The 25,047-nt window shown below is 37.1% G+C and overlaps 1 protein-coding gene across 2 annotated transcripts in view; it reads left to right on the top strand.

Annotated features, from left to right (window-relative positions):
* Positions 1-25,047, top strand: part of LOC121732865 (calmodulin-binding transcription activator 2) — a 232,849-nt gene that overhangs the window by 181,825 nt on the left and 25,977 nt on the right. For both annotated transcript variants that reach the window (XM_042122859.1, XM_042122858.1), the window contains 2 exons: positions 4,050-4,185; positions 24,336-24,407. In XM_042122859.1, coding sequence (XP_041978793.1) covers positions 4,066-4,185; positions 24,336-24,407 — 192 coding nt within the window. In that variant the 5' untranslated portion in view covers positions 4,050-4,065. The remainder of the gene's footprint in view (positions 1-4,049; positions 4,186-24,335; positions 24,408-25,047) is intronic.

Genomic DNA, 25,047 nt, shown 5'->3' with positions numbered 1-25,047 from the left:
TCAACTCACCGCAACTTTTGGAGATGAAGCACCATCAAAAACCACTGTTTATCACTGGTACAGTGAGTTTAATCGTGGGCGGTCTATGCTCACGGATGAAAATAAAGAAGGTCGCCCAAAAACAGCTGTTGTCCCACAAAATATAGATGCTGTGCGGGAACTAATAATGCGTGATCGTCATGTTACATATCGCGAGATAGAGGCGTCCTTAGGCATAAGTATGACGAGCATACATAAGATATTACACGAACATTTGGCTGTAAAAAAAATATGTTCGCGTTGGATTCCGCACAACTTGACAATCGATCAAAAACGGGCTCGTGTCGATTGGTGCAAAAAAATGATAAAAAAATACAACCGTGGTACGTCAAAAGCCGTTTATAATATCTACACAGGTGATGAATCTTGGATCTATGCATATGACCCCGAAACTAAACAACAGTCAACGGTGTGGGTGTTCAAAGATGAGCCGAAACCAACAAAAGTTACTCGTGCAAAAAGTACTTTGAAGCAAATGGTCGCCTGTTTTTTTGGAATTAATGGACATGTGGCTACAGTGCCATTAGAGAATCGTAAAACGGTTAATTCTGAATGGTATACGACCATTTGTTTACCAGAAGTCTTTGAAGAAATAAGAAAGGACAACCGACAACGCAGAATCATATTACATCACGACAATGCTAGCTGTCACACCTCAGCTGAAACAACTCAGTTTTTGGAGGGTCAAAAGATCGAATTGACTGGTCATCCGCCGTACAGCCCTGATTTGGCACCTAACGATTTCTTTTTATTTCCATACGCGAAGAACAAATTACGTGGTCAACGTTTTTCGAGCCGCGAAGAGGCTGTTGATGCGTTCAAAATGCACGTTTTGGAGATACCTCAATCAGAATGGAAAAAGTGCTATGAAAATTGGTTCCAGCGTATGCAAAAGTGTGTCGATCATCGCGGCGAATATTTTGAAAAGCAATAAAACCATATTAAATGATATATGTTTGTTTCTTTTTTTAATTCCGGATACATAAATAGCAGCCCTCGTAGTGTGTATATAAAAATTAATTTAACATTTTGTAAGTTGCGCTAAAACGAGAGAATCGCTGGACCATATGGCTAATTTTAGTTTCGAAATATTCGTGGATGTTCAGAGAAAGTTTTATTAAGAAGAAAGTGATGCGAAGCATATTTTTTTTTAATTAAAGGCACGTCATATTTGCGAAAGCTTTGAATTTTTTTGAAACATCAATTAAAGATTCAGTTTTAAACGTGGGAGAGCCATGCTTCGGCACAAATGGGCCGGCTCGACCGGATAAATACCACGTTCTCACAGAAAACCGGCGTGAAACAGCGCTTGCGCTGTGTTTCGCCGAGTGAGTGAGTTTACCGGAGGCCCAATCCCCTAACCCCTACCCTATTCCCTTCCCTACCTTCAACTATTCCCTTCCCTTCCCTACCCTATTACCCTATTCACACTTAAAAGGCTGGCAACGCACTTGCAGCTCTTCTGATGCTGCGAGTGTCCATGGGCGACGGAAGTTGCTTTCCATCAGGTGACCCGTTTGCTCGTTTGCCCCCTTATTTCATAAAAAAAAAAAAAAAAGTTTTAGTGTTCAGCTGTGGTAGTGTGCACTTCAATTCTACATCGCCCTATAGAAGTTTTCCAAATTCAAAATAAAATCTTCAGTCTGGACGATGAACGAGGCGGAATTATATTTGATTAGCATTCATTCAAGGTATAAAGTTTTTTTCGACCAAAAAAACTTTATACTTTAATTACGCCATCAGCATTACATCTTTTCGTAGCTCAATTTAAATCTTCGCTGCAAGAAAACAACCCAGAAAAAAGCACATAACCCACAAATTATGTTACCAAAATATTGATAGCCAAGAATATTAAAATATCACTTTAATCGGGAGATGAAGCGACAAAAAGTGGGAATTAATAACCGCGCCATAAAACAATGATGGCGGCCGATTTTTTAATATTGGCGCGAATTCAGATGATATGATTAAACGGCGGTGGGTTTCACTTGCCAAACCCGCTGCCAAATCTGCCCTCCATCCATCAGTTTGCTCATCTGCCCGTAACTTATCATACAAACTTTCCCATTGAACATTTTTATTGCTCTTAGATTTGTGGAGCAGATTTGTTTTGGGTTGGAAGATGGGGTTTGTTCTCAGCGTAAACGTGGTACTAGCAAAGAAATTCATTTTTAGGCAGGTAACGCGTCAAAATCACGTAGATCCTACGTGATTTTGTCGCGTTATGTCAAACCCAGACGACAGATCTTGAATCTTGCTATAATATATTATATGATATTGAGTTGCTATAAACTGACCAAATAAACTAGGTTTGCCATTTGCCTACGGAATCAATTTTTTCGATGCTACATAAGTTCGTTTACTTATTTAAAGTTTCTAAGTAAGGACCGTACATTTTGCTAGGATGTATACTATCCCATATTACAAAGGATAGTTTCTTTACCGGTGCGCATAATATATGAAACGTCGTTTAAATCGGTTCAGAGTGTTAAAGAGAGTGAAGAAGTAGCAAACTGTTTGTCTAAGGTCTTCTAACACTGGCCAATTTAACACATGCACACTATATATAAGATCATAACTCGTCCAAAGATTAAACTTTCAAATAAGTAAAGGAAAAAATAGTAAAATTTATAATTTTATAATATCATTGGTATTAAATAAACAATAAACAAATCTTTATTTCGCTTCTTCGATCACTAATATATTAGTGATCGAAGTTTCGCTTAAAGAAACTTACACGCTAATCTTACACAAACTCTGATCTCCACACTAGGATTCCCTATGTCGTGGAGACCAGTGTCTTCCATCATACACATAAATACTAGGAAACAATATTCAATCCTCTCCTCCTCAAAAATGTAAATATTATGAATATAAAGTGTTTATGTTGTAAAAACAGCTTTTCCTTCAAATAAAAAACAAAAGGCCAGCGTCTCTCAAATAATATTAAATAGTTAAACACTTCAAAGCATTCCTTTGAGTCAAAAGGTATTTGTCACTTCATAATAAAATGTATTTATTCCCTCGGAGCTGTTGGCACAGGACGAGCTCCACCATGTTTATACGACGATTAAACGTCTGTTACTTTTGTATACTAATCGTCGTTAAGTTCAAAAGGTTTCGGACGTGATCGGAAAAACGATTTTGTTTGTTACCGCGGTAATGTAAGTTTAAATATTTTGTACTAGATGTTGTTCGCTACGAATAATTCAGAGGGATAGTTTCTTCATGAAAACATAATTCTCTCATGCAACTATAGTAACGGATTAAAAACAAAGGAAATCTGAAAAAAAAACATGTTTTTATGTTTTACTGGGTCAAGAATACAGGCGGCAACGCGTATTTTTAAATTTGTATTAAATTGACAGACTTGCATGACATCTCACACAATTGAAATCTGTCAATTCAATACAATCTACGCGTCGCGTTGCGGTCTGAATTGACCCTAAGACGTCAGTTCTATGGAAGGAAAGTCATGTTGTGTCGCACTGTGCGGTTTCACCTTAATAATAATATAGGCATTTCTAAACAGGCATTAGTAGCTGTAGCAGCGCAGTTTTTTTAAAGCCTTTATTTATCAAAAAAAAAACATTAGTCTTTTATGATGTGCCGTATCCGAAAACCTCGCGGGGTTTATCTGGGTTCCAGCGAGTCAGAGCAGTTGATTTTGATATTGGATTGTGACAGCCACAGCCTCTATTTATTTATTTAAATTAACCTACTATTTATTTATTTAAATTAATTATTAAGGACACCAAACAGTACCTACATACAACAGTTCCTAATACATTAAAAACTTGTTAAACACAATATAGTAATTTGTGCGACGCAGCGTTCACGATTAAGAAATACAATATAAAAAATATTTTGTAACAAAACACAATTAAATCGATAAAATATGATTATGAATGACTACGAGTACCACCACTAGACTATTATAACTACTGTTTCGGAGGGAAGATATACAATTATTTTAAAAATTTACTATTTGAATCTATTTTTTGTTGCAGGCCAAAAAGCGGCTCCATGCTGCTGTACAGTCGGAAGAAGGTACGGTACCGACGGGACGGGTACTGCTGGAAGAAGCGGAAAGACGGGAAGACCACGCGAGAAGACCACATGAAGCTGAAGGTGCAGGGGACTGAGGTTGGTCTTTTAATTATTTCAGTGTTATTCAAACTTATTTATGACGCGACCCCCCCTGACATGACAAAATATTTCACGAATTTGGCTTTTTTTTATCATGCATGTATTTTTGAAGATTTCCTTCTGTTAAATTGCAATAATCTTTTTTTTAATAAAATAGTCCTTTTAACATTTTAAGCTTCGCGACCCCCCTGGGAGTCGGGACCCATAGTTTGAAAAACACTGACTTATTTATTTACTAAGCTATTGCATATCTTTTATCGCGAGCTTTGAGCGCGGCGACCAAATCAAGAAATTTCGTAACAACAAAAACCTAACGACCCCCACTCTTCGGTGTGGCGTTGCCAGACATCGGCACGGTGTTTGTGTGCGTGCGACTAGAAATATGCGTGTAGACTAGCTAAATAAATTTACCGCGACAGTCCCCGAGTACCTACTACACGTATTTTTTATTTATTTATTTAAAACATTCATGCAAATATTTACAATGACTTAAGACGCTCCCCCTACGAAGATGCCGTAATTTACCGTTTTTAGAGCCTTGTTAACTCATAATTTGAAAGCTGCAAAATTATATTAAGAAAATTACAGCAATAATCTTCAGCATATGAATATTAATTATTTCTCCGTTATTAATTTCCTATTTTTGTTTTTTTACACATGATATCAGCTTCCAAAGTACATAATACCAATTTATTTAAATTTAAGCATACATTCAGTATCTCCCTTGTATTCACAATAATTTACGTTTATTTGAAACACACGCCAATTGATCGACTATTTCATTAACTACATAATATTATTTGCCGTTTGAATTTTTTTAGGTCAATTTTGAACTAAGATAATTAAGTAAAAAAAAATATGTGCGATCTCGGCAACGCGGCAAATCGTTTTCGCGGCGGTCGTTTGCTCAGGGGACGGCTTTAATGTCTTGTGGCATTCTCTACTACCCCAGGGTAGAAAAAACGCATTCTAATGTTGCGCGCGTGGGCAACAATAATCATGTGCCAGACACACACAGTATATTTGAAGAGCGGTTACTTCGCTCAAAAAATACTCTTAAAATTATCCACAAAGGATGCAAAGGCCTGAAGGAGCCTATTACAGAATTATTGTTGTGCCAAATAAGAACGATTACTAAAAATACAGGACAAAATTTAATCAAAAAAACTCCTTGTACAAACGGTTTTTTCTGATTGCTTTTACATATTGTGAAACCGATCAGAAAAAAGGACTTTTACCAAATGAAACCGATTAGAAGAAAAATATTTTTTTTTCGGTTTCGTCATTCGTGTGGTCTTTCACCAAACGAAACCGAAAGTACCCTTTAATGACTACGCCCTTACGATTTTGTTCCTTTAGCCCCTTTTGTAGGGCCAAATTGAAATCTGGCGCGCGGCCAAACTTTTAGGACAACCTTGTGCAGTCCTTCATTCCCACTGACCTTAGCTAGAAAAAAGGGACACTAATTCATACAATACAATACAAAAAACACTTTATTGCACGCAATACAAAATAAAATCATTTTACATATGACAACATATTCTGATGATGCACAAAAGGCGAACTTATTGCTAACGAGCAATCTCTTCCAGTCAACATTTTGTTTATCATTCTTCCATACTAATATTATTCACTCTTCCATACTAATATTATGAAAGTATTCTGATTGTCTGTGTCTGTCTGTTACCTCTTCACACCCAAACCACTGGACCGATTTTACTGAAATTTGGTTTGAAGATGCTTTGAATCCCAAGAAAGGACATAGGATACTTCTTATCCCGGATTTGATTCGATCGACGGCTCCCGCGCGATAAAGGAATTTTGGCATATTGAGAGAGTTACGTCTAGAAATATATGAATAGAAACATAAAGCTGATATCCTTTACTTTGTCAGCGCTGTACGCGTCGAACGCACAGCTAGGCTATTATCTAAGGAACACGTTAAGGCGTGAAACAGCGCTTGCGCTGTGTTTCGCCGAGTGAGTGAGTTTACCGGAGGCCCAATTCCCTACCCTATGCTCCCCATTCCCTCTTAAAAGGCCGGCAACACACCTGCATCTCTTCTGATGCTGCGAGTGTCTATGGGCAACGGAAGTTGCTTTCCATCAGGTGACCCGTTTGCTCTTTTGCCCCCTTCTTTCATAAAAAAAACACGCGTCGCTGCGATCACGGATGTCGCAGCCGTAACATCGTTCAGTACACGAAATGCGGCGCGTACGGTGCGGACGAATGTGCGAGGTTTCACGTCATTTCATACGACGAATTCTAAAATGCGGCGCGTTCGTCGAGTGCGTGCCGATAAATGTGCGACCACATTTAACTCCTAAAATATCGGAACAACTATATTTGATAGAACTTTAAATAAATTAACGCAATTAATAATACTTTATTAAAAGTTTTGACATAATATACTTATATCAAACACATAACAAAAGAAAAAAATACAAAACAAGAATATCCTGGTAACTTTTGTGGACATGCAGGGAAGTTTTCGTATCAGAACCCTGAAATCCAGTCATCGGGACTTCTAATTAAAGAAGTTCGTAGGATATTTTTCTCTTTTGTTTACTTTCTAACGTTTGTTATACTTGTGAGATGAGGTTTAAAGTGTCTACTCTAAACACACTAGGCCGCAAAAACGTGGCCGAAGTTCGGCATGATTAATAGTAATAATAATTTTTTTCGGTGACGGTGGCCGGTTTCATTGAAACCAGGCCAGCTACGCAGGAGTAATTTTTATAGTGCCCAAGTGTGTGCGCAGTACACAAGAGCACTCTCTATTCCTTTACTCTCATAACCCAGTGGGACGGAAGACCGACACGACTGGCGAGAGATCAGGCGCAGGACCGACATGCCCATCCGATGCATGTATCATCTTACTTGTCAGACAATCAGGTGATCAGCCTGCATTGTCCTAACCAAACTTGGAAATAACATGTTTCCAACGCGAGTCAAGAGCCGCGCTCTATACCACTAGACCACGGAGGCGTCGGCATGATTACGCTTAAGGTGACGCCGCGTTAAAGTAAATAAGGATTCCGTTTTTGGCCATATGGACCCTTAAAACCGTGTTGGATATTATGTTTTAGATTGCTTGTGAAATAAGCAATGGAACAGCAAAAATTGGAAAGGGCGTAAGCGACAAAAATGGTTTTTGTTGCGTAATTTAAAACCATAAATACATTTCATATAAGCCATGGGCAAATTAAAGTGTATGCTTGAACCAATTTATGTACAAATTTTGGAAGCTTACATCACTCTCCTCTGTTGGGAAAATAGGTATCCCTTTTTTAAAGAGGTCTTTTTAATTGATTATTCTGTGTTATAAAAGTTGACCAATCGAGTTATGCTATGAGTAATATAGGGAATACTGACAATGAACTTTAATTTCTTAACTTTAGTCATTGCTGAGAAAAATCGATATTGCTACAGCCAAATTATCAAGGCGTCGCCTTAAGGGTCAATTCAGACAGCAACGCTGTTCATTGTCAGTATTCCCCATATTACGATTTTCATTCGGAGGCGATAAATCGATCTAGCTGGGAATCATTTTTAGAAAATGTCATTTTATTCGTGTTTTATCGAATACCGAGCAAAGCTCGGTCAAATAGCTAGACATTAGCATGGTATACTAATATCATAAATGCGAAACTGTGTCTGTCTGTTACACGTAATTTCTTGCACCCCTGAACCGATTTTGATGTAATTTGGTACGGAGATAGATAGAAAGGACATAAGATAGTTTTTATTTCCATAAATTGTACGGTTTACAGGAAATAAACTAATTTAGTAGAAGATTGTTATTAACACTGGTTTAGTTTTTTTAATCTTTTTTATAGTATGAAAAATATATTTCGCGGCGCTTGCTTTGTTATCAATTAGTATGTATCATGTATGTAAATATTGCGGGGCTAAAATGGTCACATCTAGCAATTCCTCTCAATCAATTCAGCAAATGAATTGTTAAAACTGTCAAACTGACAAATGTCAAATCAGTACACAAATACAGAAATGAATTGCAATAAGAGTTGCATTTTGCGATTTTAGAAAAATGAATCATATTATGATTCATATCATGATTCTTCAGAGCGACCATTTTAGCCTCGCTGGACTTACATACTATGTACCTATGTTTGTGAATATTATATATTTTTGTTAAAATTTTCCTACTTCACAATATAGATCTTTTTAATCATTGTTTTTTTTTTTTTGCTTAAATTTATCTCTTGACCCCTCACGACCCCTACAGAAGCTTCGCGACCCCCATTAGGTGGTGACCCGTGACCCGCTGTTTGTTAGTTCCCAGCCGGGAACATAGGTAGCGCTGTATGTCGGCTACATCGCGCTATCGCTTACACGCTCCTCAGGAATAAGTGAATTCCCAGATTTTGCTATTTAAAGTCTAATTGATATATGATGAAATTGACATACCAGGACTTAGGGATTTTTGGGACGGTTTTTCTCTCTGAGAAGTGAGAACCCGTTGTTATAGTCAAAACTCAAATGTCAAGATAGCATCAATCGTTTCGATCCGTCGCATCCACAGGTCGCATCCATATCCATACTTCCATTCTAATATTACCTATAAATGCGAAAGTGTCTGTTCGTCTGTCTGTAACCTCTTCACGCCCAAACCACTAAACCGATTTTGCTGAAATTTGGTATGAATATAATTCCGGGTATTCCGGGAGACATAGGATACTTTTATCCCTCCGACTGAACTGAGCCACAGAGGATGACGACCGCTGTGGCTTGTCGGTGAGCGAGTTGGTAGAACAAAAAGTTTTCAATGTTCCTGGGTCTTGGATGTGTATTAAATATATTATTTATATACATATAAATAAAATTGGAGTGTCTGTTTGTAATATTGAAAGAACCGTTTTTTTACTACATGCATATGAATGTACAATGTACATAGGTACATGTACCAAAATAGCACTTTTTACAATTTTTGTCTGTCTGTATGTCTGTTTGTTCCGACTAATCTCTGAAACGGCTGGAGCAATTTTAACGGGACTTTTTTGGAAGATAGCGGATATAATAAGGAGTAACTTAGGCTACCTTTTAACCGACTTCCAATAAAGGAGGAGGATATATTTTAAATTTTTATATTTGTTTATACATATTTTGTAATTTCAACATTCTATCAGCCTGCAGACATACTACTATAATATTACTGTCGCGGACGAAGTCGCGGGCAACAGCTAGTGTATAATATAATTCAAATCTTAAATGTATATATTATATTAAATATACTTCCGTTGTCTGGTACCCTTAACACAAGTCCTTCAGGTACTTAGCACGGGACCAGACTGACGTGGTGTGAAGCGTCCATAGTTATTATTATATTTGTCCCTGAAAAATGTACGGTTCCCGCGCGATAAACGAATTTTGGCGCAACGGAGTTGCGGGCATCATTTAGTATCGTTATATTTACGCTTACTTGGCATCTGTAAACCACTCAAGCTATCCAAACGGCGTAGGGTCAACAGAATTCACAAACATTCAATGAATAAGCGAATGAGTCTGTCTGTGACGGAACCACTAATTGGTCGCGGTTTTTCCATTCGATTCATTATCCCTGATAACTGTCATATACCAATGATGGCGATTATGCAAGTTTATGATGTAAGCGTATTTAGTTTCATATTAAAGGCCTGTTTCACCACTCTCTGATAATATGCCTGCTAGGCTATCCACAACTTATTTGACACATTCTCCATATTTTATCTGTCAAGTTAAGTTGTGGATAGCCTATCCGTCATTCATCAGGATGTGGTGAAACAGGCCCTTAATGGTATAAAGAATTATTTTCCGTTTTGGTTGTATATTACATAATATTATTATAAAAATTTGTAACAAGGATTTTGTTAAAATATAATTATGTACAGGGTGTAACAAAACTAAGTGATAATACTTCAGAGTGTAGATGTGTTCCTTGTAGAGAGTTCACTGTAAAAGTAGCATCGCTGAAAGAGTAACTTTTTCACTTTTGTATTAAGTATGCCCTTACCAAAATATATTAATAGCTGTAAGTTTTTCGAAGAAATAAAAATAAAATAAAAGCAAAACCAAAGGGTCAGCCCTAAAACTAGACCTAACCTGGAATATAAAATGTTTTCATAAAAATACCAATACACTTAAATGAACAATATAAACTGAGTGATGTAGGTCAAAATTGCGAACAAAAACATTCATTCATTCATAACATAAAAGAAAATTGTTCCGGTCTCTTAACAGCTCACAATGAAAGAACTGAACATTACAATAACTCTTAAGCGGTGTTTAAGTCCAATATAGTGTTGACTGTTGTTTGCAGGGTTAAAGTATACTCATGAAGTTAGGGTTAGCTGACACTGAGACTAACTGCCACACTCAGAGTGGAACATTAATTACTTCATTGTAATGAATTCAAAATTTTGACATCTATATATATAAAACTCAAAGGTGACTGGCTGACTGACATAGTGATCTATCAACGCACAGCCCAACCACTGGACGGATCGCGCTGAAATTTGGCATGCTGGTAGATGTTTTGACGTAGGCATCTGCTAAGAAAGGATTTTGATAAATTCCAACCCCAAGGGGTTCAAATAGGGGATGAAAGTTTGTATATAATAATACTTTTTAACGCGAGCGAAGCCGCGGGCAAGAGCTCGTTTTGACATAAACCCCATACATTATCTGTCAAATTCTTCATTAAATTGAAGGTTAATCGTAATTAAATGTCTGTGAGTACGGCGGTAAGATAGTAGCTACACACAGTAAAACTCTAGAACGGACTGTCGCCAGCAGTATTTCCGGACTAGCACGACCTGAATAACTTCAAGAAGAGATTCCCTCTTAGAAGGTCGCCAACGCACCTGCAACTATTCTGATGTTGTGAGCGTCCATGGGCGACGGTAGTTGCTTTTCATCAAGTGACCCGTTTGCTCGTTTGCCCCCTATTTTTATAAAAAAAAAACAAATGAAAATAAATTATATCAATCTTAGTACTTCTTCGTAGACGTGCTACGCCGCGCCGTAGCACGTCTACGAACTCATCTACGACGTAGCAAGCCGCTACGGAACAATCAAGTAATGTAACTAACTTAAAAAAATGAGGTTATTGATTCAACCTGTACTTATGTTATATTTCCAGAACTGCCCAGTTTTCGCATGAATTTGAATATTATATATTATGTACGTTTTATGTTTTTGTTCGCATATCTCTGGAAGTATAAGTCCGATTAAAGTAATTATTTTTTCGTTGTCCTAGGTATTGTTCAACTTAGGGAATGCTGTAAGTTTTATTAGAATCGGTTCATTAGTTTTTGAGATACGGAATTTTAATTTTCAATTACGTACAATTTTGAAGTTGGTTTTATCTTCTTTAAATACAATAATAATTGCTGTATGTTTTGTTAATGTCAACACGACCAACACGACCTGCAAAACTTCAAGAAAATAGCGTTTTCCTTCTTAAAAGGCTGCCAACGCACCTGCAACTATTCTGATGTTTCGAGCGTCCATAAGCGACGGTAGTTGCTTTTCATCATGTGACCCGTTTGCATGTTCGCCCCCTATTTTTATTTAAAAAAAAATGAAAAAAATTACATCAACTTTAGTACTTCTTCGTAGCTGCTACGCCGTAGCACATCTACGGACTCATCTACGCCGTAGCACATCTACGGACTCGTCTACGCCGTAGCACATCTGCCGACTCGTCTACGCCGTAGCACATCTGCCGACTCGTCTACGCCGTAGAAATCCGCTACGAAACAATCAAGAATGTGAATTCTTGATTGTTTCGTAGCGGACGTGGGATACGTGGGAGAGCCATGCTTCGGCACGAATGGGCCGGCTCGACCAAAGAAATACCACGTTCTCACAGAAAACCGGCGTGAAACAGCGCTTGCGCTGTGTTTCGCCGAGTGAGTAAGTTTACCGGAGGCCCAATGCCCTACCCTGTTCGCTTCCCTGCCCTCCCCTATTCTCTACCCTCCCCTATTCCCTTCACATCCCACCCCTACCCTCCCCCATTACCCTATTCCCACTTAAAAAGGCCGGCAACGCACCTGCAGCTCTTCTGATGTTGCGAGTGTCCATGGGCGACGGAAGTTGCTTTCCATCAGGTGACCCGTTTGCTCGTTTGCCCCCTTATTTCATAAAAAAAAATTCAACAAAATATTAGGTCCTTTTTTAAACGACTTAAAATAAGAAGGCTATCAGTTCGACCCGTATGTATGTAATATTTCTAGAACTGCCCAGTTTTCGTATATCCCTGGAACTACAAGGTCCGATTTAAGTAATTCCTTTTTTGTCGTACTAGGTATTATTTAACTTAGGGAAGTTTCATCAAATCGATTCAGTAGGTTTAGGGAATGTTTTACTACTTTCTGATAAAGTGCCAAATAGGCTATTCACAACTTTTTGACAGATTTTGACGGAAGGGAAAAGGGCCTACCCTTTTCACTTCCCTACCCTCTCCTCCGGTAAACTCACCCACTTGGCGAAACACAGCGCAAACGCTGTTTCACGTGTTTCACGTTTTGTGAGCCCGTGGTATTTGTCCGGTCAAGCCGGCCCATTCGTGCCGAAGCATGGCTCTCCCACGTCATGACCTAATATTACGTAATATTCGCATGGACGCCTGTTTAATCACCTTATGAATATAATGCCCAAGTTATATTCCTAATCAAGAATTTATTTGCAAACGTATCAGATAATATTATATTGTTACTTTGGAGTTTTGCCAATTATGAGGTGATGACGTATGTACGTGGCCTTGTCCGAGTGATTTACTTTTTGCTTTTGCCGAATTGAAATAGTTTAAAACGAATGGCTTTTGATAACATGGTCGAGGCTTTGGATCGATAATGTTAAGTAGTAATTGCTCAGCAAGCGATTAATAAAGAGTTTAAAAATATTGAGTGGAGAGTTTTTTTAGGAAATAACTATAAATAATCTAACATATTTTTAATATCGCGGTGTTTTTTTTTTTTGAAAACTCCAAAACTGCACCGATTTTTACTAAAACGAGTATACCAGTCAAATAGCTCTTCAAAATTTACATTTCAAAACATTTGTATATATTTCAATCTATTTTATATACATTTTTTATGAATAAATAAAAAGCCATGAACCTCAGGCAGATATATAAAAATTAATATGTAATAACTATGTATGAAAAACCAGTTAGTTGCATTTATCCTCAGTCCATATCTTATAAGTAAACCCCCCCCCTGAAATAAACACATCAAGTAAACAAAAAGTTATTTAGTTGTAGCCGACATAGCACGCAACAAAGTCTAGTTTATGTCTAGCTCAGGTGCTAAAGCGCTAGATAGCATCGGTGACATTGTGCTTTACGGCTGAATTCGAAATTGGGACGATGAGCTATAACAGGGACTGGGTGTTTTTGAAATCCATATCCATATTTAGGGGCTGTTTCACCATTTCCTGATAAGTACCGGATAGGCTGCCTATCCAAAACTTAACTGGACAGATAGAGTATGGAATATCTGTCAGATAAGTTGTGGATAACCTATCCGGCACTTATTAAGAAGTGGTGAAACAGCCCCTTAATGTTATAAAGCGTGTTCCCTCTTAAAAGACCGGTGACGCACCTGCAGCTCTTCTAATGTTATGAGTGTCCATGGACGACGGCTTTCCATCAGGTGACTCGTTTGCTCGTTTGCCCCCTTATTTTATAAAAAAATATGCTGAAATGTATCTGTCTGTAACGTGTTCGCGCTTAAACCGCTGAACCAATCTATACTGATATTAGAAATGCGAAAGTGTGTCCATCTGTATGTTTGTCACACTGTTAACTCTTCACGCCTAAACCACTGAACTGATTTTTCTGAAATTTGGTATGGATAAACTCTGAGTCCCCCGCGATAAGTTTTGGCTAGCTTCTAGTACTATTTAGATAAGAGAAAATTATACAATCCAAACTAAGGAAAAGTAACTCCGTCAAAGTCATGCTCTACAATACGTCAAAAATGTGTACCAGGTACACATTTCAATACATTTGCTATATTTAGGTAGGCTTGAGCGGTGTTGGACTGACGTTACATGACAGTTCGAAAGGAACCAAATTTAAAACGGTAATAGTATGTGAGTTACGTTTCCTGTTTTTATTATTCGTAGAATCCAAAGAATAATAATTAAACCTTACACGTCTAACAGGGGGTGGTAAAATCATACCCTTGTTACTATAATCTCCTGGCCCCCGGGGGATCTCCGCATAAATACAATTTACACCGTACACGCATAAATGTCGTGACAGTAGAATGTATGTTGTGTATGAGTCTTAATGATAATCATCTTCATCTAGTTCCCTCTTCAAATCGAAGTTCGGCGGTCAACAGGTTTAATTACTTCCAGTGCTGGACTAATTTCTTTAATTTTAGGTATCTGGATCTGATCTATTCTTTTATATCATCGATCTATTTTCTATTTTATAGATGGTCTTTTTCCAGGAAATCTACCCTCTATGATCAACCGTGTAAATTCGTATTGGGATCCTCTTTGTAGACCGAATAATAATAACGTATATAATCTTTATTACCCTTTGGGGTTAGTTTAAGGGTTCCATACCCTAAAACTAAGCCCATTAACTAACCAGTTCCGTCTCAAATTCTGGCGAATGTAGGTAATATTACTACATATTTTGTATTTATACTTACTTATTATTACAAGTTAGTATAACTGCAAAAATTATGAAACATTTAAACACCAAGCACATTTCAAAGTGGTAATTATGAAAACCGAAACCCAGCATTTCTATTCCTTATCTAACGCTCCTGTCAAAATGCAGCCGATTGGAGGCGTTAAAAGTTTTAATTGCGATTCACAGAAATGGCAGCCATGTTAAGTTGATTATACAATCGCAGAATTGGTCATGCAACCTGGTAAGTGTTGAAAAATGTCCTTCAAAACCTTTGAGCAGTTTTGCAACAATATATTTTATATATTAAAAGCTAAAGAAGAATATTATATAAAACTCAAAGGTGACTGACTGACATGGTGAACGCACAGCCCAAACCACTGGACCGATCAGGCTGAAATTTGGCATGCAGGTAGATGATATGACGTAGGCATTTGCTCAGGAAGGATTATAATCAATTCTACCTCCAAGGGGTTAAAAGAGGGATGAAAGCCACGGGCAAAAGCTCATTTAAGTATATACTTAATCTAAAACAGTGTTATATAAATCATTTCTGGCTTTTTCGCACACTGGTAATGATTGTGTCAAAGTTTATCGTTCGTTAACCGTCCATTTTTTTGGATAATAACTATCCTTTGTCATTTCTCGCGAAGTTTGGACGGGAAGAGGTAACATATAGATAGACAGAAAGCATTTGGCATTTTAATATTAGTATAGTCTATAGGGATATTTAAATATGTCATAAAATTATTAAAGTATAAAAGTCTAGTACCTGAAAACCATCCATCCCCAATCAACTGAAAACAATGAAAAAATTAAATTCATCAGCTCACGAATGGCCCTTATTTTGGGTCGGCGGAGCGGCGGAGGGTGAATAGGGCTCGTTTACGATCGGCCGGCCCTTTTCGTAATCGGCCAGGAATGTGATTGGCGTTTTGTTTTGCATACCACCGACGGAATACTGATCGGACGGCATAATAGATTAATTTGTAATCAATAGTATTCAACCCTTTAACTCATAAACACTTTTCTGCGACTTCGTAAGTGAAAAATGACATTATATAACTGTACATTTTTATAAAATTATAAATAAGTAAAACTTTATTTCGGACTTATTTCGTCCACACTATATTTTCTAGTGAAAGTTAGTAACAATATGCTTATTTAAGTATGTTAGCAGTGTTAGTGTCTAAACACACCATACCGAAGTTCCGCGGCGGAAGTTCGGCATGATTCCACCTGCAATGTATTTTAAATTACCGATGACACACCATGCCGAAATTCCGTCGCGTTATGCTTTTGACATTGCTGACGTAATCATGCCGAACTTCCACCGGCGAAACTTCGGCATGGTGTGTTTAGACACTTATGGCCTGTTTCACCACTTCCTGATAAGTGCCGAATAGGCTATCCACCACTTAACTAGACAAATATGGAGAATCTGTCAAAAAGTTATGAATAGCCTATTCGGCACTTTATAAGAAAGGAGTGAAACAGGCCCTTAGAGTAGTTTTTTTAATTAGTCGGGTTATTTTTTATTCCTCTCTTTCTTTTTATGATTATAAAGTGAAAAGTTTATAGACATTTCATATTTTAAACTTCTCTTCGAGTTTTCAAGAATCTTTATTTTATTCCAGAACTAATAAAATATTCCCAAAAGTACCAGGCTCGCATGACACAGCAGGCACTCAATTATAAGGCGCCCGGCGCGCGTCATCGAAACTCCATTTTCTCAGGAAGCTACAAATTTTCCACCAGCTGCCGGTGAGAGGATGGGAATGGATTTCTCGTTAGCATTGACAGCTGATGGTGATTTAGTCTAGGTGTGCTGGCGGCCGGCCAGCTCCTGACCCGTCGGATTGATTCCGAGGACGTCATATTAATATGTGTTATCCTACACTACGATGTTGATACATTTCGTAGAAAGAAGGAAGTATTGTACTATCGGTTTGGGTGTAATAAACAATGAATATGAAAGTACAGAAATGGCACAGGTTTCTAGCTGAAGATCAAAGTAGTATAACTCAAAATTGCGCAGTTTTATAAAGATAGGATAGGTGTTTACTGTAATTTATCTCCACAAAATTTTATGGAAATACTTGCAGCCGCAAGTTGTAACAGAGCAACTATATCGGTTTCTATAATATACGGGTTTAAATTAACGCCAATAAAATATGTCCACGAACTAAAGAGCTCGTAAATAAAATCTTACCGAGTCAGCACAATAAAAAACCAGCAGACCCTGTCAATACCAGGAGATCATAAAGGGTGAAATTATCAAATAAAAATCGAATTATCGCTCCCGACTACGGAATAAAAGCAAACTACGAGAAATATTGCCTGGACGGTCCTGCGCGCCTGGTCACGATTATGATGGTGACAAATATTCCGTCGATATTGATATTACGATATTAAAATTGATATTGAAAATTATTTCGGATTAATATTGGTATAACCTGTGTATCGTTTGAACAGTGTTTTAATTAACTGTCGCACAGTAAAAAATACTTTTACCAGTTCAACTTTTTGATTAAAATTATGACTGATATAATAATAATAATATTATTAAATATTCATACATTAATAATATATTGGACCGAAGTTCCTTATCGCGCGTTGCGAAAGGGGGCTAGAAGGAAAAAGTTGTAACGACAATTTTTTAGTAGCTGAGAAGTAGGGCAAATTTAAAATTCTACCATTCCTCTATGGCGGGAAATTTAATTTTTTTATAACCTCGTTCCATCCTGGTGACCCTTGACACCTCTCAATTTTTTTTACTGATATTTCCTCGAAATATTGAAGGAGAGCCACAGAGGGCTTTATGGACTGACAAGTTAAAATGAGTGGTAAGAAAGTTGGCTCTAATGAGCATGCAATGCATGGTGTGCAATGTCAAAACGCAATACAATATATCTAAACGGTTAACCTCCATCCAAACGGATATTTCTGGAGTGTTGACGTGCGATTTGGTTTAACGAACGTACGCCTTAATTCAGCAGTTATGCCTATAATAATTATTATAGGCATCTATAAGGTGTAACAAAACTAAGTGATAATACTTGAGGGAGTGTATGTGTCTCTTATAAAGAGTTCTTTGTAAAAGTAGCAAAGCTGGAAGAGCTATTTTTTGTGATTTGTATGTGCGCCCCAGCGTCGTGTATTTTCCAATACAAAAGTAAAATAAAAGTTACCTTTTCAGTGCCGCGACTTACACAGTGGGGGTATACACGCCCTAAAGTATTTTCACTTAGTTTTGCTACATACTGTAAATGCCTATAATAAAAAACCAAATGGAAATGAAAAATACACTGTATCGAAAGGAAATAAGGGTAAACGCATACGAGATGTAATGTTGTGGAAGTAGGGCGCGGGGAAGCGGCCTCGTCTCGTCGAGACGTCTGAGTGTTCGTTCTATTTTTGTTTTATTAACAGACTTTGTTTTTTATTCTGGACGAACTATATTATCATCATCGGAAGGAAAGTGGTATTTTCAAACGAATTGTTATTATATAACATGTGTACATTTACAAGACTCAAAATCTACAGTCTACACATTAAAATAAAGAATGTTTTTTTTTGTTTGTATGTTCGCATCGAATAGACCTTTTTTATCGTTGTGGAAATGCAATTACGCATCCCCGGTGGTCTGCGGATGGCTACCGGGGTATGTGGGACTCCCCGAGTAAATTTAAACATATTGGATACAGATATAATTATTCGACTTAGGGAGGTTGGCTTCTTTTTGTCTGGGCAGAATGAACTATTATTTTGAGGGTTTCGCACCAAACTTTAAAAACGGTTAAAAAAGGTGGTTAAATTGTATTTTTCTCAAAAATTAAAATCTTACGGTCTTACCACAAAAGATTTAAACATCTATTGAACAGTTGTTTTGAGACCATTTTGTACTGAATTTGTTTCTAATCAACTGTTCAACAGGTGTTTAAATCGTTTGTGGTAAGACCGTAAGATTTTAATTTTGAGTAAGACCGATAGTTTTTTATATATAAAATATATAATATTACAAGTAAAATACTCCCTCATATTATCATAAGATACCTCTGCCTACATAAAGATTAAAAGCCGTCGTAACTCTTTAACAATTCATGGGGCCGGTGTAAAAAGTGTAATGAAACTTAACCTACATTGAGAATTTGGCACAATTAAAAGACAATAAGCGAGGACACGCCTTCATTAAAAGTTTAGAGAGATATGTAGCTGGGGCGACTGAGCTCTGAGCAATTTTCAGCTTAAATGTAACGAGCAAGTAAGAGTAACTCAGCTAGGGGTAAATGTGTTTTAATTATGGCTTACACTTTTAATAAGCATGCATCTTGGTCACTTCGATGTTTTGGTTTAAATTACCATTATTAATAATATTATGTTACCAATAGCAATGCCTTACTTGCATATATCTGGGTAGAAACTTACTTTAAGAAATTACAATATAATGTAAAGCCAAAGTTACTTTCAAGCTGTTATGCCCAAGTAAACCCAATGACAAGATTACGTAACTATCAATGATCTAATATATTACGGTTAATTATATTTTGTTTTAAATATACGTGCTTATAATATTGTGTAATAACTGTATTTTAAAAAGATAAAACTGACTTCAAAATTGTACGTAATTGAGAATTAAAACTTCCTCATTCCAACTTCTTCATTGATAATCTCTTTTTTTTAAGTCGGTTAAAATTGCTAAAATGGTTTTTCTTTTGATATCATGCCACATTCCCACTGTAAGATACACTTCCGCATGTACAAATATTATATTCTTATCTGAGATATGTTTGAATGTGTCTAGAAATGTGAAATATAAGGTCTCGCATCGTCTAAGTTAGGTTACAGATAAACAGAGAACTGGCGACCGTCCAGACAGCCTTGAATACGCCTGAATTACGCTAAGCAGGTGTACTGCCATCGTCACCAGAATTTAGGTAAACAGTTACGCAATACAACTTCAAAAAGGTTGCCTGTTGGAGGCAAAAAACAGTGCGTGGCGATCCCAGAAACGATTGATCCGATTTGCCTAGTTTGAGTCTCAACATGACCATGGAAGTCCAGGGAAAGTTTATAAGTGATACAGAGTTCTCATCTAGTAGAATAATATACATGATGTTTAGCACCTTAACGTGAACATAGTACAATGCATATAAGACTTTTTTTAATACTATAATAAAGAAAGTAGCGAAAAAGGCATACTATCAATTAACAAAAGAGAAACACTTATTCATTCATATAAAAACAGAGAAATGAAAAAGTAACACAACCCAAAAAATCCAGCAAAAAATGTGCTAATCTTTTAATCCTTGCACCGCTATCTAACCGGAAACCCGGGCGAAACCTGATCCGGTTATCGGTGCCACTGAACCGGTACATCCATTGGCAGGTTGCTCTATACCCGGGTATAGATATCCGGATATATCCCGGATAGAAATGAGGCCCGGATTTTTGCAAAGATGAATTCGTTTTGCAAAATCTTTTTTATCGGTTTAGTTTGCATAGGTTCTGATATTTTATTCGTTTTGTTTACGATCTGGGGACGTGTTTTATCACTGATAGATCGAATGATACTACGGCCTTAGGGGAAACCGGCTTGAAATAACGTTTGTCTTGTTTTAGTTGTTATCTCAAGGAACTTGTCTATTCGTAAGTTTTCTTTAGTCTTTTCGCGTTAACTGATTTTTTTAAGAATAATGTGAATCATGACAAGGTTCGAGGTGCCTACTCAGAAAGTCCATACTAATATCATAAATACGAAAGTTTGTCTGTCTCTTACGTCTTCACGCCCAAACCACTGAACCGATTATGCTGAAAAGTAAAGGACATAAGCTGATATATACTTTTTATCTTAGAAAATGTACGGTTCCCGCGCGATAAGCCTATTTTGCGCAACTTAGTTGTAAAATATATGACTTGACAGAGAATGACAAGTTATTATTTTTTTTTTCATATAATGGCACTTCGGCTATAACCATGGCCAGTGTCGAGTATAATATTATGACGGGAAAACAATATTCTTTTAATACAATTTTTTTTATATTATCGTCAAGTCAGTCAGGTCCAAAGTCTAGTCAAAGTCTAAGTATAAAGTCAATACAGTCAAGAAGTCAAGTCGGTCGATTCAGTAAAGTGGTAGGACGCTTTACTGAAACTTTTGATGGAGTTTTGGAGGGAACACAAAAGAGCACGTTTCTGGTTACTACATCACTTTCCCACACTTGTGCACGATAACGAATATTTAATGGTTAATATCCTACCAATATTACACATTAAAAACCCAGATAACACAATTTTAGGAAAATAATATAAAAACACAACATCACTCTTTCACATTCTCCCAAAAACTCTGACAAGTTATTAGGAATAATTGTACACAGCGCTGTATTTTTTTTTGTTTTTTTTTCGGAATAATATAAAGTAGACAATAAACTGCATTTCGTAAGGATTTCGTGTGGCGAATATTTATTTTGTTACCTCATTATGTATACATGAGTTTTTTTATGTAAATTACACAAGGACAAAGTTGTTTAGGAATTTATGTATAAATTATGATTCATAATGACATTATTATGAATAACTCGGCTTCCTGAACTTGCATAATCATAAAGGTTGTATTATAATAAAGTAAATAAATTTGTTACATACGGTACCTAAATACTTCTGAACCTTGCTAAATTCTTTACTTACATGATAAAAACGTAGTATTATCTACAAAAATGGATCTATGTTAATTGTTCGGGTTATGTCAAGTTACCGTTGCATTGGTCATCATCTTCTGTCGGCCGGGCTTGACATAGCCTGACCAAATAATGTCGGTCTGCTATCTGCCTAAATTAATTTCTTTAATCTTATATATAAGATTCTCGTGTCACAATGTTAGTCCGCGTACTCCTCCGAAACGGCTTTACTGATTTTATATGCATATTCAGTGGGTCTGAGAATCGGCTACTGGGTACTTTTAAATATTATATTGATAAGTGCATTTGTTGAATAAATAATAGTAAATTATTACAACTCGAGACTGACGGCGACCATTGTTTGTGCGACGGGGTAGCGATGGACGTTGCCATAGTGACATGCTTATTTAGTCACTTCAATAAAATAATACGGCCGAAATACTTTATATGACAAAGAAACGTTTGCCGGACAGCTAGTAGTATATAATTTTCGTTTATGTCCGGAAAGTCCATAGTTTGATAATATTATAAATACGAAAATGTGTATGTCTGTTAACCTCTGCTCGCCCAAACTGCTGATCTGATTTTGTTGAAATGTGGTAAGGAGACACTTTGGGTTCCGGGAAAGGACATATGATACTTTTTTATGCATGTTGCGGGCGTGTTTTAGTTCTGACGTAAATTAATCTTAATCCAAATTGTAGATATTAATAGCTATGTCCACACTGTGCACTTTCATCTGCAAATTTCGTCAGCAACTTTCATATTGGCGCATTCAATAATCGAATGCGTCAAGGAACGCAACGCCAATATTGTCATTTTTGAAGTTTTGGATACGGTCAGAGGGCATGCGACGCGGGCATGCCTCAAGATCGCTGTTGACTGCGCTATAATGCATGCCCTTGATGAACAGAAAAAGGCACGGTGTGGACAAAGCTAATAAAATATTTACTATTTTGTCATTCCCATTCTACCACTTCCAGTCGTGCCCCACCGAATATTTACAACAAACTCCATCCTGGTCATCCCACCGCACCGTCCATTTTGCCGGCCCCGCCTTTACACACGACTCAACACGTAGCCGCGCTGAATAATACATGTGTCGCTGAGTGCTGCCGCTTGCCGCAAGTTATGAGAGGAGGCGATAACTATTAATCTGTTGCATAGCTTATATCGCGGGCTTTAAGCTCGCCGAATCAAGAAATCCCGTAATGAGAAAAACCTGACACCCCCTGACACAAAATAAACCTAACTAACTCAATAACCTCTAACCGGTCGGACCGGCACGGTATTTGTGTGCGTGCGACTAGACGTTGATAAAAAATGATTTATCATCTGTGAAAACGCGTGAAAATGAAAGAAGAAGTTAGAGCTGGTTCCAGTTTTAATTGTTTAAGTGTTTAATGACAGTCATATTATAGTGGAGATGTTTCCATAACTTTAAATCTATATGTTAGAAACACAAGAAATCTATGCGCATACGTATTTTTTATTAGTGTCGCTCTAACAATAATAATTTCTTGAGACAGATGTTATGATACTTCTAGCTGTTATAGATCTAAAGCAAACTTAAAAAAATATTGAATACATACACTGGTAAAACATAATCGCTTTTTTAAAATCAATCAGGCAAACGTTGCCACAAGCTAAAATCGCTTCAGCGTATGCCTTGCACGGTTATTTGTGCAAGGGGCTTTGCGGGCAACGAAGTTAGTTCAAGTGTCAATTGTAGATTGGCCTGTCCCGTTATTCGATATGCACACATCTCGGTATGTAATGCGCTCATGGTGAAATTGATTTGTTACTGGTTTAATTGAAGATATCTCTGAATATCAGTGCACTGGCCTAACTAACATTTTACAATATTGAAAGAGCAATTACTCATTTTTTCCGTTATAATTTTAACAAACCTTGTAACTTAACTATGATACCAGATATATTAGCCAGATGATTTCATTATCTGGCTATAAAATCCTCATTTTTTAAAATTTCAAATCATTTTTTCGGTCACTCACCTTTTCATTATTTTTGTTATCTATATCTCTATCATCTCATTATCTATATCTATATATATATAAATAAATAAATAAAATAAATTATCTCTTTTCCTCTGATTATTTCATAATATTTACATAGCGACTAACAATAAATGGCCAATTTATGCCAGACAAAGTCACACACTTTGTCTGGCATATAGGAAATTCCAAATGACAGACAAAGATAGCGGACCCCCAATTACGTTTATTAAAAATATTTAATAGTATTAATAAAACAAGCAACGCTGATTAAATAATGTCTTGTCATAGAAAATTAGCCCATGGTATTGTAGAACACGTCAGTCAAATTTTTAAGCCTAGAGCATAACATTTAAACGTCAACGACCCATGCTTCGGCACAAATGGGCCGGTTCAATCGGAGAAATATCACGGGCTCACAGAAACCGGCGTGAAACAGCGCTTGCGCTGTGTTTCGCCGAGTGAGTGAGTTTACCAGAGGCCCAATCCCCTACCCTATTCCCTTCCCTACCCTTCCCTATTCCCTTCCTTACCCTCACCTTACACCTATTCCCTCTTAAAAGGCCGGCAACGCACCTGCAGCTCTTCTGATGTTGCGAGTGTCCATGGGCGATCGAAGTTGCTTTCCATCAGGTGACCCGTTTGCTCGTTTGCCCCCTTATTTCATAAAAAAAAACAGCTCATGTCGCCAACACCTTATTTCTAATCATACTTACCTACAATAAGTTGAACTAATTTATATAGAAACATGATATAATATATTTATCACCTATTTATATGTCACGATGTCTGTTTCAGTGTATCTACGGGTGCTACGTCCACTCCGCCATCCTGCCCACCTTCCACCGACGCTGCTACTGGCTCCTGCAGGTATTCAATCTATATACTAAATAATATTAATCCATACTAATATTATAAATGCGAAAATTTGTCTGTCCGCCTGTCTGTCTGTTACCTCTTCACGCCCAAACCACTGAACCGATTTGGCTGAAATTCGGTGTAGAAATACTTTGAGTCCCGGTAAAGGACATAGGATACTTTTTGTCTCGGAAAAATGTACGGTTCCCGCACGATAAATGAATTTGGCGCAATAAAGTTACGGGCGGCATATTCTAGTGGTATTAATATTATAAAGCTGAAGAGTTTGTTTGAACGCGCTTATCTCAGAAACTACTGGTCTGATTTGAAAAATTCATTCAGTGTCAGTTAGTCTATTTATCGAGGGAGCCTATAGCCTATATATTATTATCATAATAAGACTAATAGGAGCGAAGAAACAGAGGAAAATGTGGAACAAACGGAGAAAATTATAGGATACTTTTGTAGGCTAATTTGTTAGACTCCTAAATTACGCGGGCGAAGCCGCATGGAACGTCTAGTACTTATTAAAAATTTATAAACCTAGTCTCGGGTCATATTATAAGTATAGATTTAAGCCTAGATGATTCAATTCTATTTACTGTACTTCTTGATTGCGTACGTAAAAACCGTGCACAATATCTTAATAATA

This window comes from Aricia agestis, chromosome 13 (assembly GCF_905147365.1).
Source record: "Aricia agestis chromosome 13, ilAriAges1.1, whole genome shotgun sequence".
Lineage (NCBI taxonomy): Eukaryota > Metazoa > Arthropoda > Insecta > Lepidoptera > Lycaenidae > Aricia > Aricia agestis.
The sequence above is the reverse complement of the archived record's forward strand: the minus strand, read 5'-3'. Positions and strand labels throughout refer to the sequence as shown.